The sequence below is a fragment of the Emydura macquarii genome, unplaced genomic scaffold (assembly GCF_026122565.2).
Source record: "Emydura macquarii macquarii isolate MOO-44397 ecotype Brisbane River unplaced genomic scaffold, CSIRO-AGI_Emac_v2 contig_3390, whole genome shotgun sequence".
Taxonomy (NCBI): Eukaryota; Metazoa; Chordata; order Testudines; family Chelidae; genus Emydura; species Emydura macquarii.
The window spans coordinates 1,358,245-1,374,209 of NW_027133527.1; the positions used below are offsets into that span (position 1 = coordinate 1,358,245).

Here is a 15,965-nt window from a genome sequence, read left to right on the forward strand (position 1 = left end):
GCATCAGTGCACAATCGGAAATGCAGGATGTCTAAGCAAAGTATTTCACTGGCTCCAAAAGAGTTTTTCCGGTCTGTGACATGGTAATAGACACAGTGCAACACAGCAGGAGCAGTGCACAGAGAGAGAGAGAGCAACAGCGCTTCTCTATGCCTTATAATGGTTAAAATGAATCTCGAACACTAAATTAAAATACAGTCAAACCGGAAAAAAGGGACTGCTCCTGCTTTTGTGGTTTCAGAGCTAAAATCCCCTGTTGTCCCTCCATACTACAGCATTCACTGTGTAGAAGGCCACTGCAAAGCCTGGATACAAAAGGAGCCTCAGATCTGAGTCCTTTATTTTTAATCAGCTGCAATAACTGTAGGAACAGTCTGGATTTTACATGACAGCTTAGGAGTTTAAACCCATTGACTTGCATGATGCATCTAACCTAGCTACATTCCACGTGGAGGACAGAATGACCAAACCAAGGGGTGCAGTGCCGAAAAATGTCGGATGAACTAGTCAGTGTTAAATAAATCACACTCTTTATTTACCTACATCAGGGTAGAACATATTGCCAGGAAACCAGCAGCTCATTCACAGATGATTTTTCTGTCTCTCCTGAAATACAGCTGCCCTTTAATACGAGTCTAATTTCAATTCAAGCCCCATTGCAAAGAAAAATTAAACACATTTCTTCTAACCCTCTCTTTTATAATCTAATTTTGAAGCCACAGTAACCACAATCCACACATAGAAGGCCTGTGCTCCAGGAAAGACAGATCCAGCACTTCGCATGAGTGTGTATGAAAAGGGAAGTAAAAGCAGATGGGTTTGAAAAGCAGATGCTCACATGCAGGACACCTGACATTTCTCAGTCACTCATTCTTCCTGTCTCCGAAGAGAACCTCAGACCACTAGAGAAGAATGTCCTTTTGCTACCTTGTTGCTGGTGCTAAAAAAACCTCCCTCCAACCCAGTTCTCACACCCATTCTCTTCCAGATGTCATGGTTGCATTCCTCCTCATTTCAATGCGTAGCTTTCTGCCTACCTTATTGGGGGGAAATCTACCAGGACCTTTGTTTCTCAGGACATATAAAAACACCTTATTTGCTTCCCTCTCCTTCCCCCATTCCCTCTCCCCCCCCCAAATTTTAGAACCCAAATGTTCCTTTAATGCTTTTAATTAAAGCATCTGCTTTTCAGAACAAAGAACAGCATGGACTTTGAAAAACAAAGCACAATAAAAAGCAAGCCATATTCTGAGCCTCTTATCTGTGACAGCATCCCTTTAAATCTATGGGTGAGTGAATTATACACAGCTCGAAAGCTGAGCACATAGCTACACTTTCTATATAGTGCATGCAAGGTGTTTATGTTTGGACAGACAGAGCCTCTCACCCAACATCATTCCATTCATGAGCGTCACCCGCAAGAGTTTGAAGTTACGCAGCATCTAAAGAAACTACAGAGGCAGAAGACGATGCTATGAGTAAGTAGAACTCACAGTCGTCCAATTTTGAAAGTTACAATGAGACATTTGTAGGTATCCAATGCCCTGCTTGAATTGCGGGAGGACTGTCAAAAAATTGTGGTTGAGTTGCAGACAAGCCATGGAAAATTGCAGAAAAGTAATAATGGTCCTTATTCTTTGTGGTAATAAAGTCCATTATTACTTTTCTACAATTTTCCACTGTCAGCCGCCCAGGACTGAGAGCAGGGGCTCGCTCCCACTGTTAGCCCTGCACACAGCAGGGCTCCCGCTGTCAAAACTGCGGCAGAAGCCTAATATTGCAGAATCTGTTATTTCCATAATATCGCACATTAAGTAGGGCCTTATAGATATCCCCTCTGAGAGTTAGAGAGAAACGGCCCTCGTTTCATATCCTGATCAGATTAAGACCAAGAAATGGAAGCAATAGACAAGAGAAAGCTGACTCGGCCAGACTCCACTCAGTGAGTTTCCTCAAACAGAAGCGGATGCTGGAAATTCAGCCTACCCAATAGGATAGCCAGGGTGATCTAATCCCACAACAGTCAATGAAATGTAGCCTATGCAACCTAATCAAGAGAAAGCACTTGCTCCAAACTAAGCCTTTCTTATAGTACAAACATATGTCACCAAACAACAGGCAAGTAGTGCTCAGTACCTGTCCTGACCAGCTTATATTTCAAAGGCATGAGCAGGTACAAAGCAAGTCAGAGGAGAACAGGATAGCGTGCAGAGATTGTAGCTAAACCCTCATGGGTTGGGAGCAGAGGTTTCCAGTGGAAGCAGATTAATTGGGTAGCTGATCCAAACGTAGACTGCAGCATTGGAGGAGACAAGGGAAGCAGCCAAGAAAAACCACTCAGGTCAGACAAAGGATTGTAAATTAGATGGACTGAGATGGCGTTGTCAATCTCAGCCCAATAAGATAACCAGCATACTTGAATTGACTCAATTTAACCATATATACTAGAAAGCAATGGATGACTTACACGTGTTAAGATGTTGTAGAAGGGCACCCAGAAGGACATTAACAGCAATTAATTGCATTTGGGGCAGGCATCAGCTCTTCTCAAAAGACTAGAAAGGTCAATCTGTACAACCAGCAGCTTTAAAATGCAGACAGCTTGAAAACACCCGCTTTCCCCAAAGCAAATATAGGCACGTTCCGAGGGAAGCATGTCCCCCCACTCAGTACCTGCCCACAGGCAAAGAACCTTGCAAACTAATGCATGATTCCTTGCAAATGCTTCTCCTGCATCGGGCTCTTGCTCTAGTCCCACCCAGCTCCTCAGCAGAGAACAAACTCCCAGCACCATCATCAGACAGAAAGGCTGCTAACGAAAGAGAAGGGCTCACCTCCTCTATCCATGAGGCCAACTCACTATTGCCTTTTTAAACAGCAGAGCTGATCTCCTTCCATCCAGGAAGCCAGTTCTAGCATATGTTCCCTTGCATATGAGTCAACAGCTCCATTCAGAACCATTATATTGCTGCTGATTCATGCTGCAGTTACACAGCAAACAGGAAACTCAAGTCCACATTCCCCGTTTCAGACACAGTCACTTAAAACCAAGTCATGTTTATGTGTTGTTCATCTACTCACATGAGTCCTGATTTCAAATTTCCTGTGCATCACCCAGGGAGAAAAGTCCCCCAAAAATCTAAATCCAGTTTATTTCCAGTGATAAATGAGAAGCAGCAATTAAACCTCATGCATTCCCTTCCTGCCTTCACTAATCATAGGTCTGAAGTTATCTGCCCCCCCTCCATCTTTAACAAGGCAAGATACCACCAGTATTATCATGAATAATTTTTCCTCTCCATCTCCACCTACTCCTTTTCCTATCCTCCTCAACCCACCCCAATGTAATTTCTTATTATGTCAGCTGCCTAATTTAAGATTGCAAGCACCTCAGGGCAGAGAGCTTGTCCTCTTACTCATCAGTAAGGCACAAGGCATACCACGGGAGCTATACAAATAATAACATCCATGACACATGCTCACGTTTGTCAGCCGCACGTAACAAGAACACATGGGAAAATTCTGGCAAGGCCTGACAGACATGCACTTGTCATGTCAGTCTGTGTCAGAACTCCGAGTTAGTGTCCGATACAGTGAAAGATCAAACACAGTTCTGCGACAAAGCCAGGAGTGCTAGACAGACAGATGCTCCTGTGTATTTCCTTCACATCCACTTCTCTCTCACACTATTAAAGTCACATCACATGCTACTGCTATGTACCTGCACCACACACCTCCACCAAAATTTATGTTCACAGAGCACCGCAAAGTCTACTAAGCTGCAACAGTGATTTTCTTTTGAAAAAAACGGTTGCCATCATCTTTCCCATAAATCTATTTAAGTAATGTAGTCATAAAGTCATCATAAACATTATGTTTATTGCATTTTTGCCTGTGTTGTTTTTCGAGTGGTCACTTCCTCCAGAACTTGCAAATAAATCTTTGGGATTGAATGGCAAACTGGCCTGACTCCCTTTTATTTGTCTAAAAGCACAAAATACACAAAAATAATGATTTTGCATCATGACGACGCAGGTCATTACTCGGATTGAATATGAAATTGCTGACCCAGCTTGGTTACAAACTGATGTCAAAATGAAATAAAGTGATGACAACCGTTATGTGTGCACTGCGATACAAACCCTAACTTTTGATATACTTAAAACTTACTAATATTTGGCTATTTTTATTTCTCATACTGTCTCTAGTAGACAGTTACTCAGCTGAGCAGACTGACTGTTTAACCAGTTGGTTTAGTTACTGTATTTTAATCTAACACTTCCAATGAAAGCCAGAGTCAGTCTTGACAGTTTCAGACTGTAACACCTCAGCAAAGGACAGACAAAGCACACTGTCCAGTTGATCCATCTGTGGAAATCACTAGTCTATTTATTCAGCCACAAACTTACTGCAGTAATTAAGCCAGAACAAGTAAGTAACTTACTGTAATAAAACCAAAACTCTCAGGTTTGTAATCAAGAGTTTCTCTCTCTATGAGCAACTTTAATCATATGTAGCTTTCTAACACGTTAGACCACAATCCTGCGAACACTTGTGTGTGCGCACACAGTCCCTCTGACTTCTATGGGACTTCTCACATGTTTCAAGTTAAGCATTTATGTAAGTGATAGCAAGATCAAGGCCTTAGATTGTAAATCCCTTGGAACGGGAATGCTGACTTTCATACTTGTTTATATAGAACCAAAATCACACTAGGCTCTTTGTTTATAACGTGATTACAAGAGAGTTGAACTTGAAAGATTCTATTCTACATAACTGAGGTGAAGTGAAAGAGCCATAACTAGTGCTCCCTATCAATTTCTGGTTGTATAGCAAGTACACAGATAACAGGAAATTTACACATGAAAGACTGGGCAACAACAGGGTATCTTCCCAGCTTACATAACACTTACTCAGTTACGCTTTAACTACTCAAATAACATAAAGTCCATCCAGTCCATATTTCAACGCTCGAGTCAGTACTGAGGAATAAATATACTTATAAAGGTTTCTCGATGGCCCTACACACCCAGAAAAAGGCCAATGCAAAGTCCTGCATCTGAACGCTCACACACCTTATTCAAATTGAAGCCCACAGCTTCAGAAATGCCACAGCACCTTCTCCAACTACCACCTCCTGGCCGCTGGCTTTCAGACGGCATCCAAGTTGGAATACAAGGGAAAAACATTTAGTCCGATCCGATCGGAATTGCAGAGATTTCACCCACTGCAACCAAGTCACAACTCTGGTTCCTAATACCGCAAAAGTTTCCCCAAGTGGCATCACCACCCATGAGCAAGTAACACCAACACTATCTTGAATCTGTGTCACATTAAAGACCTCTTATTATGGGTACATTCTTTTGGGTCCGGTTAGCAGTGTCCAGACATATGCAAGACTGATCTGTCATGCTGATCATTCCCCTTGTCTGTGAACCGGCCCTGTCCCACCCACCTTCTTTCTTGGATTCTGGGCTGCTCCTGTGGTGTTAATGCCACACTCCCAGTACCCGGGGTGCCCCTTCCCAGTCTCAGCCCTGTGTGGAGGGTCTCCTGCAGCAGCAGCAGCATGCCACCTGGAGGTAGCAGACTCTCTCCCCCCCCTCTCTGCTGGAGGAGGAGGGGAAGAGAACAAGCGACCTGAGAGGTCAGAACACGCATCAAGAAGCTTTTAGGTGAACCGGGCGCACCCGGGGCAGCCCCGTGAGAACCGGCGAGAATGCTGGTGCCGGGGCAACTCTACCGTGCATGCGGCCGGGGCAGCGGGAGAAGGGCGGCAGGAAAGAGGGGTCCCAGCCCCATAACCCAGCAGGGCGGGGGAGGGGGGGCACCCCGCAGGGAACACAGTGGAGGGGCGCAGCCTGGAGCCGGCAGAAGAAGGGCCCCGGAGCACACTGGGGGGACCCTCCCCCGCAGCCGCACAGGGCAGAGGGATTCCCCCAGCCTGGCACCCCGCAGGGAGGGCGGGGGGGACCCCATAGCCCGGAGGGGGGGGACACCCGGGAGAACCCCCTCCCCCAGCCCGTAACGCGGCGCAGGGGGGGGATTGCAGCCGGGCAGATCTCTCCTACCTCTGGGGAGGGACATGGCAGGTGGCGGGCCGCTCGCTGGGCTGAGCCGGGCAGGGCTAGGCGCGGGTGGGGGCCGGAGCATGTGCCCGGGCGGCGCGGGCCCAGCTGGCGCAAGGCGAGACACTGAGCCGCAGCCTGGCGAGCCACGCAGCTGGGCCCCGCGCGGCTGGCCACGCCTCCCCCTCCCCCCGCCGCCGGAACGCTATCGCCATTGGGCCGCCGGCGGAAGGGGGCGTGGTCATCGTCGCCACGCCCTCCCTGACCCCCATGTGGCCCTGATCTCCAGCCTGCAGGCTGAGATGGGGGGGGAGGGATGTCTGAGAAATTCCACCCTTCCCCCCTACACTGCCCCGCTTCCTGACCCCAGACAGTCACTCGCCCCTCCCCCCTTAGGGAGGTGGGTCCAAAGGGGCGAAATCAGCCCTTGCCACAAAACGTGGCCGCGTCGGGGTATTAAACCGCAGTGGCCCCATAGCCAGAGTGGCCACGGCCCATTCAAAGGGTGGCCAAGGGTGCGTCGAAACACGGCCGGCCAGGCCATTATTCCAAAACGGTGCCACGCCGCCGCAAAGTGTGACCGCACCAGGCCCAAACGCTGCCGCCGCGCGTCGAAACGTGGCCATGCCGGGGCACCACCTGGCTGAGCCCTGCCAGAAAAGGCAGAGGCACGGGGCAGCAAAACATGGCTGTGCTTCGTCATCGGCGTGTCATCGTGTTGCCCGGTTGCAGCAAGCTGAATCACACCGCAGCGAGATGCCATCACACTCCAGGGAGCTGTCATCGCTACACAACAAAACATCACAACACGGTGACATTCCACAGGACTCGGGAATGCCACAAAGAGCCGCCGAAAGACGCCAGGCATCAGTTTCAGGGCAGGTGCCAGTTCATGCTTTCGGGTTACCTCAAGGAATGTTGCTGGAAGAAGACAAGTGACAGCCACAGAAGTTTGGTATTTTCCCCACTCCCGCTGTTGCTTTCCCTCCCTGATGAATCCCAATCCCACAGCCCCCCTCCCCGCTCCAAAACTCTCAATCTTATGCTGCTGCCTTCCCGCCCCAGTCAATTCTATTCCCACCATCTCCATCCTTTTCCCAGCCTGAAAGAGTCTCTGGGATACCAACTGCCTCGCCCTCCACACGTAGCTCACTTTTCCAGCCTTCCCCAGAGTCTGCAATTCACTAATGGTTCTTAGTCCCTGCACACACCGGTGCCTTCTCTCATCCTGCGTCCACTGTCTCCTTCCCAAGATTCTGGCATTCTGTATGGATTCAATTATCATCCCCCATACGTAACTATGTCGTGATTACATTCCATGCTTTTAAAGTATGCACATTAAAAAGAGAAGCAAGCAAGACAGGTTGTCCATAACTCCCCATCCTCTGCCTCAACCCACTGTCACCCCAGATAACAAAGAAGTCCCCAGGACCTGAACAGAATCTGATTGATGGGAAAGCTGTTTTTAAGACTTGTTTCAGGAATACTGTACTGACATTTCATTTGTGTTGATTGTGCCACCTAGTGGAAGGAATATTAAAAGGCCAATGCCAACAGTTAGGCCTAGAAATGGATCTGATTTTGACAGGTATCCCATGCTAAATGACAGCTCTTAAGGGGCACTGGATAGCTCAGAGATTGATAATGAGATATCAAGTCTCCCACCTCTGGGTCACTGGTTCAAATACCGGCTGGGAATAACCAAGCATTGTCACTGTCTGATAACAGACTGGTGGCTTCGGGCCAGTTGCCTGTAGGTAAGTGTCCACCTGGTGAAAACCAATGCATCAGTTGGCCCGCTTGTGGCACTGGCAGACTCAGCAGAGAGGCCAGAAACTTAGGGGGCCCTGGAGTACATCTCTTTCAGCTCTAGAAGTGGCCCCTCCTGGTTTCTTTAGCACAAATGTTGGCTTTGCATTTTAATGGCCAAGGTTTATTGACCATGGTGAGGAAGGGCTCATAGCAGCTCTGCTCCAGCTGGAGCTGAATGCCAGCGCTTCTTCCAAAGGAAAGAGAAAGTTAGAAATCAGACACTCCCCAGCGCTCCTTCTTGCTCCTTCATCACCCCTACCATCAGCTCACCAGCTCACACAAGCCCTCGGAAGCTCCTCTGCTTTCCCATCACCCCCTGGCACGCTGGTATTTCCTATCTCCGTCCTGGTCTTCAGCATAAAAGGAGCATCTCTCCTTTCCCATCCTCCCTGTTCTTTGCTCCCTGGCTCAGCACTGTGTGGTGGGTTTTGTGTTATGGACGAGTGTCAAGCAAGCGCTGAGGTCAACATGTTTATGTTTAAGGAGCCCAATTTAAGGCATCTCTTGTCTGATTTTCACAGCTGCTGAGCACCGATGGCTCCGTACGAAGCCAGTGGGAGCTTCAGGTGCTCAGCACTTCTGAAAATCAGCCCCCAAGTGCCTCAGTGAAGACACCCAAAAAGGGAAGTACTCATGGTTACTGACCACTTTTGAAAATGGATCTGTAGGCTTCAGCCACCAAACACTTTTTTGAATGTGACCCACAGAGGACTCCAGTGGGGGGAAAGTTAGCGATTTAACCATCCTCCTCCTCTGCCCTGAGCTTTAATCAACTGTGCCTTCCCTCCACATATTTTCATAACAACATAGGATAGGCTGGGGAACTCTAGTTAAAGGACCAGCAGAGTAAGCTGCCTGAGTAACACACACACACACAGTCAAATCACCCGCATAAGGATTTTATATTCTCCACCCACATTCATGCCTCAAATTCTTTACTGTCCCAGGCTCTCACGCAGGTGGGAGGGGACAGTGCTGCTGAGTGCATCTCTACCAAAGGAAAACCAATCAGAAGAGAGTCTAGGGTGCCACAAACTAAACCTTATGTTCAGGAGAAACTTCCACCTCCTTATTGGAAGTGGCAGCCATGCTGAATGTCCTCAGTAGCCAAGCCAATAAGAAGTATATTCAGCACATTAATAACCAGCATCATAATGCTTAGCACATATAGGACTCGATTCTGTAAGGGGCCGGGCACTCCTGCAAAGTCGTGAGTGACCCTGACTCCCATGGGAGTCAGTGTGAATTGCAGGGGGTCCAGCATCTTGCAGGATGGAGACTAACAAGATCTAATGGCTGGAGACTGAAGGTAGACAAATTCAGACTAGAAATAAGGCACCAATTTTTTTACCAGTGAGGGTAATTAACCACTGGAACTACTTACCCAGCACTTTGCATTTCCTATGGGCATTGTCAGCTGACATTCTAAAATGGACTGTTTTGCTCTCATGACCCATGATGCCCAGCCTGACCCGTCCCCTCACTCTACTCTGACCCCCCAGGATGCACTCTGGTTATCAGTGATTACAATAACTAAGGAAGTCCAGTGGAGATCGGGGCTGGCCTAGAAGTAGGTTGGAGTGTAATTTGCTCTCTGTCTCTGAAATGAAATCAGTTACTTTTTATCTGTTGCCCCTTTTTGGCCCGAGTGGCTAGTCAAGTTTGAGCCCCAAGGAATGTTCCGGTTGGGAGCAGAAATTGTGGTTGTCAGGTATTTCTCTGGTGCAGTTTTGTTTATTTACAAAGAGTGTACAAAGCTCCATGTCTCTGAACACACAGGGAATCGAAGAGCAGGAAACAGCTTCTTTCACTCACAACAAGAACACTCTTTTCAGCCTGCACCCTGACCCAAAAAACCTCCCCTCAGGTTTCTTTCGGGGTCAGACACCGCACTTTCAGCTGCTCCTTTCAGCTGTCTGTATAGCTCTCTGATGCTGTGTGTTGCATCTTCCCACAAACACACACACACTTACCCAGAACAACACTCAATAAAAATTCCTAGGCAGGTTCACATATTCACTTTGTCCTAGGTAGGGCTTATCCTTACAGCTATGTTAATTGAAAAGTGTGTTCACAACTATCAGTCTCAATGAAGAACCCATAACAAATTTCACCCAACTCAGAACAGTACAGTTTTAATACAGTTACATTCAGGGCATAAATTGTTGGAACAAATAATCTTTGTCATAGTTACAGGATGGGGGTCTGCATCCTGGAAAAGAATGACCATGGAAAAAGGGGGTATGCTGGAAACCCACTGAAAATAGATTGATAAAGACAGAGGGGACCACCAAAATCACCTAGTCTGACTGCCTGTATGACCCGGGTCATAGGTTTTCCTGGAATAAATTCCTATTTGAGCTAGAGCATATCTTTTGGGAAATCATCCAATTTTGATTTTAAAATTTCCAGTGATGGAGAATGCACCACATGTGGTAAGTTGTTCCAGAGATGAATTACCCTCACTTTAAAAAAATTGCATCTTATTTCTAGTCTGAATCTGTCCAGCTTCAACTTCCAGTCAATGGGTCGTGCTAAACCTTTGTCTGCTAGATTGAAGAGCCCTCTGTTATCAAATTTCTGAGTTCTCAATATGATGCTGTAACCAAAAGGGTGCACGCAATCTTTGGATGTATAAACAGGAATTTTGAATAGGAGTAGGGAGATGATATGACCTCTGTATTTGGCATTAGTGAGATTGTCACTGGAATTCTGTGTCCAGTTCTGGTGTCCATACTTGTAAAAGGATTTTGAAAAATGGGAGGTGGTTCAGAGTGCAACTAAAAACATGTTTAAAGGACTGGAAAACTCTTTAATCTAGCAGACAAGACTGAACAAGATCCAGTGGTTGGAAACCGAAGCTAAAATATATCAGATTGGAAATAGGGCACATATTTTTAATAGTGAGGGTGATTAAACTTTGGAACAACTTCTCAAGAAAGATGGTGGATTCTGCACCTTTAAAATCTTTAAATGGAGACTAGATAGCTGCTCTAGTTCAACTACAAATTACAGGCTTAACGCATGAACTGCTAGATGTAATTCTCTGGCCTGTGTATGCCAGAAATCAACTAGCTGATCATAATAGTTCCTTCTGGCTTTAAAACTTGAGTCTATGAATCAGTAGTTGAGTTTGAACTCTAGACTGGCAGCCATGCCACCTTCTCCTGTGATTCCAGCTCGGAAAAGGAATGGGCTTTGATCAGTATCGGAGCGAAGATCTCCTAGGTACCACAACAGGAAGTGGGGCCGATGACTTCGGAGGTGGCACCCTTCCCTCTGAGTCAATACTGAACCAGTAATTCTGCTACTGGAGATGCTGCTTTTCCAGTTAAAAGTAAATTCTCTGAGGGCTTGACCATTTATGGTGTAAAAGAGTCGCTGAGACTTTTTGCAAGTGCAGAGGTGTGAAGCTTCATATCTTGGGAAATTCCAACAGCAGTAATTACATTCCGCCTCCCTGAATTGCCGTTTTAGTTTAAATCAAATGAAGTATTGTTCTCCATTTCCTCTCCTAAACCAGTGTGCAGTGTTGCTGTGCATTGTTAAACAGGTGCTGGTTTCCACACCAGGAGTGGTTGCCCTGAAAGGGCTAAATGAAACAATCCCTCTGTATTTCTCAGCTAAATCCCACACTGCTGTGCAGCTTAGTTAAACTCATGTTTTCGAAAGTGCTTTGAAAGCCTCAGATGAGAAAGGTGCTGCAGGTGTATCAATACAATATTTTATCATCAAAATTCAATCTGACAACGTGACACCATTGCTAGGTAGAGTGTAAAAAATGCACAAATCATCCCTGAGTGTTAATTTCACGGCCTGAATCCTAATGGCACAGAATAACAGGCAGACACCAGCACTGAAGTCAACGGCAGAACTCCCATTGTCTTCCCAGGACGAGGTTCTCTTATGAGCACCTTTACCTTCTCTGCGGCCTGTGACTCCCTCTGTCTGTCTGAGCTGATTGTCGTCAGTTGCAGCTCTCACTTTGCAGAATAAGCGTATCTGACAGCTCAGAGGTAGCTCTAATGCCGGCCTGAGGCAGAGATACAGATAAAATTCCCCACAGAGCTCAAATGGTCTTATAATTTTCCATAAAGGGATGGATTTTAAAAATTCCTAAAAGGCCACCACACATTTCTAAAGTTTTATTACATGCTGTGGATCAGTTTGTGAATTTGCAGGCTCTGGGATGGAGAGATCAGTGTGTGTTTTGGTGGTGGATCATCCAGCTAAACACTCCATGATCTTAGACAATGACATGCAACAGTCTTGCCCCTCCGTGGCTGGAAACCTGATAGAAGATATCAATTACTGAAAGCAGTTGGGAATTCTCCTTAGCTCATCTGGGAGAGACACCGCTTTGGCGTTTGAGTACCTGTTTTGAAGCCCTAGGAATCCTCATGCAACATGAAGATAAATCCATGGCATCTAATATTGCAACATACTTTCAGGGGGCTGCTGAAAGAATCCAGGTGTGTGGATTTTGCTTTTGTCCACATGAAATGAAATTCTCTCTTTCATTTAATACACATGGTTCTTGGTAAAACTTTCACGTGACCATCTGAAGCTACACGTAGTTATAGCAGTGGGCTACTAGTCAGGACTATTGAGCTTAGCTCTCTCTATCAAGGTACATATATGGCCCCCATTACTGTAATATCTGAATCTCTTGTAATCTTTACTGTATATATCTTCACAACAACTCTGAGGGAGGAAAGCAAAGATACAGAGGGACTAAGCATCATACCTATCGTCACACAGAAAGTCTGTGTCAGAGCAAATAATTGAACCCAGATCTCCCTAACCACTGGACTATCCTTCCTTGCTTATGTAGGGTGTAACCTTGGACAAAGACTTGATGAAGGTAATTAATTCAAGTTTGTTAATCTCCTTGAGTCTTTGGTTGAAAGGCTCTATAGCTGGACAAAGTATTATTAATTATTATTATTCCCAGTTTCCTCCCATTTGATATAGAATTAAAATGATGTAGTATTCTACAGTAATCTTTTCTACAGTATTTAATGTATTCACTGAAATGTATCACACATGTTGGTAGAGAGAAAAATAGGAATATGAGAATTCCTATATATACTGGATCAGATCTTTGGCCATCTGCTCCAGTATTCAGTCTGATAGTGGCCGGCATCAGATGCTTTAGAGGAGGATGCAATAGGTAGATGTGGGATAATCTGCCCCCACATTAGATCTCATCTTGATTTCTAGCCGCTAAAGATTGGACTAAGACCTGAAGTATGAGGATAACTCTGGGTATTCTTGATAGTCATATAAAATCCAGTTCCTGTTTGAATCTTGCTAAATTCTTGGCCTACACAACCTCATGTGGCAATGAGTTCCACAGTCTAGCTTTGCATTGTGTGAAAACTATCAGACACATTTATACTAGGAACTTGTATTAATTCTCTGTCTAGGTACTTACATAGCCCTCATCTGAGCTTCTTAGATTAGATTTATGCAGCATCAAATGGAGTCTAATTCAGTGTCTAATGGAGAGTAGGCCATAGAGAAGGAACATCTGGCTGAGACTCAGTCCTCTCAAGACTGAGGTCCAGTAATGAGGTCTTCACTGACAGATCCCTGCACCTATAGGGACTGCATGGACACAAAGGTCTCCCACATGGAGTTTACTGCAGGGTCAGGGCCTAAATAAGGGGGCCTGGATTGTCTGGTCAGCTAAATTCATTCTGCACTACGGACACAGCTCAAAGTAGACTGAAAGCAGCTGGAGAGAACCAGTGAAGAATTCCCCTTGTGCTGGGGAACTCACCATTTGCAAAAAGCTGGTGGAGGTGGCTCTGTTGCCTCTTGTGACAGCCATCCCAGCAGAGTAGGGAAGGGAACGGTGGCAGCGACTCTTACTTGTGCCAGGGCCAGGGGGCTCAGAGGAAGGGAGCAGCAACTGCTCTATAAGTGAGTGGAAAATCAGGCCCTCTATGTTTCAGATAGCACATGATTTGCCACCAGAGTAAAAATCACCGACTATACAGTTTAATTCTTTTTTTAATCTTCGGCATCGATCGTATCCTGTAAGGTGGCAGAACATGTATTCTTTTGATAGTTGTGAGCCTGTTCAGTTCACAAGACAAATTGCACAAGAACTTTGTCCGTAAGGCAGCCGTTTTGTTTTTGCAATGGGTAACTTTTGCTTTTAGCTTTGTTTTTGCCAAACAGCGTAACTTGTTAATTAAAGTTACGTCCTGTGGTGCCACTTGTCAGGATTTCATGACCCACAGAGAAAAACATGTTCTTTGAAGACAGGTGCATTCCCTCAACTGCTTTCAAACTAACATGCACTCAGGCAGAAAAGGGCACTTTAATTCTGTAATAAGAATGTCCCCATGAGGATTTATACTGATATAACTATAGCGGTCTCATTGTACCAGCATAGCTTTGCCCCAGAACATTTCCCACTGTAGGTAAGCCCACAGGAAAAAAAAAAGAAATGATGTAGGATGTCCATATTGTGTCACAGAGTAGGGAGGTAGGCTTGTGAGGTCAGGTGAGGTCAGGTGCCATCTGAGGACAATCAGCAGGCTCTATAATTTCTAGGGAGGGAATGAACCACTTGGGGTGGAGAGAAATGAATCATAAACCTACCCTCTTTCTTAAGGCAACATTGATTCTTGCTTAGTCAGCGGAGAAGTTCACTTCTATACACGAGGAGGAGGAGAAGGTGCGGGAATGGGGGTGGGTTTCAACCCAATAGGTGCAGTGTCCCTTTAAGAGTCGAATGGAATGTATCAAAACAAAAAGGCTGCTCGGGCATTGGCTGGGGGGTCAGCACGTGAGTTCACAGCTGATTTCCTGGCCTTTTTTTTTTTTTTTTTTTTTTTTTTTTTTGGTTGCTGCTGCTGCTGCTGCTGCTGCCTGCGGTGTGTCAGTTTCAGGAGGAGCTCATCATGTCTCTCCCTGCTGGTCATCGGTCTGCCCCTTTCCCCAGCTGACCGGGCAGAGAAGGGTCTAGTCCAGCCATAGAAGTCAATACATCTCTCTGTCCCCCCTAGGCCTTTAACACCGCCCCCCCAGCAACATGGCACATGCAGCTCAGCTCAATATCCTGGAGCAGAACTGCCCCATCCAGGTGGAGCACGACCGCAAGAGAAGACAGTTCACAGTGCGGCTGAATGGTAAGGTTCCGGCTGACCCTGGGATCTCACTTTTCTTTCTTCCTTTTCTCTCGCTATCCTCCACCCTCGCCCCCATCCCCACCCCCACCGGTTTTCTATCTTTTGTTTGCAAGTAAAGCAAAGAGGCTGGGAACGACAAGAGTGCCCTCTAGCTAAACCGGAGACCGGGTTTCCTCTCAGAGCTAGGAAATGCTCTCTCTTTCTTTCTTCCCTTCTCCTAAATTATTTTGCAGCAACATCGTGGGTGGTTATGCAGCAGATTAGTTCTGGCAAATGTCAACAAAGAGCCACTGGATACCAAAGCGATACAGGGGAGAGAAAGGTCCAAGAAACGTGGTGCAAGCCCTTCTTGCAGTAACCTTCCATTCCTGTATCCTGTTGTTGTTACTTTCTGGTAAGCTGCCCTACTGTATCTGTTCCTCTCAGGTTGGTAGGGGAACACCTGTCCCCCTAAGATCTGTTTATAAATATTCTTAGCTGGGACACGCTGGTTACCTTTTCTGACCTGAACAAGAACCCTGTGACTCTCAAAAGCTTGTCTCTTCCACTAACAAAAGTTGGTCCAATAAAAGATACCACCTCACCCACCTTGTCTCTATTTATAAACAGGCCAGTAAGGATAATACTACCCACTTTCCTGTTAACTGCCTTGATCTCCCAGCCCTCCCTAGATAAGGACTAATCACATTAAAAAAAAAATTTTTTCCCCAAACTCCTCTCACCATCTGACATAACTAACTAGCCCTGGATCTTATACTCAAAACTAACAGGCGCGCTGTTTAAATACCTTTTGGTTTTTAGATTGGTGGCGGAAGGGCTCACAGTGGAAATGGCAGACTTTCTATATGTTGCATTGGGATGTGAAAGATTGTCCCATAGCATGCAGTTTTCAGGACAGGGGGATGTTGTTAATTGATAGGTGCATCCAAAACATCTGAAG

General features: G+C 46.1%; 2 protein-coding genes across 4 annotated transcripts in view; one reads left to right on the forward strand and one right to left on the reverse strand.

Moving 5' to 3' along the window:
* Positions 1–6,989, reverse strand: part of MAP2K3 (mitogen-activated protein kinase kinase 3) — a 48,499-nt gene extending 41,510 nt beyond the window's left edge. The window contains exon 1 of the mRNA XM_067534326.1: positions 6,072–6,989. Coding sequence (XP_067390427.1) covers positions 6,072–6,153 — 82 coding nt within the window. The 5' untranslated portion in view covers positions 6,154–6,989. The remainder of the gene's footprint in view (positions 1–6,071) is intronic.
* Positions 6,990–14,786: 7,797 nt separating this feature from the next.
* The window catches only part of NATD1 (N-acetyltransferase domain containing 1), a 32,385-nt gene continuing 31,206 nt past the window's right edge, over positions 14,787–15,965 (forward strand). For 2 of the 3 annotated variants that reach the window (XM_067534141.1, XM_067534143.1), the window contains exon 1: positions 15,041–15,419. In XM_067534141.1, coding sequence (XP_067390242.1) covers positions 15,299–15,419 — 121 coding nt within the window. In that variant the 5' untranslated portion in view covers positions 15,041–15,298. The other variant, XM_067534142.1, reaches the window with a different exon arrangement.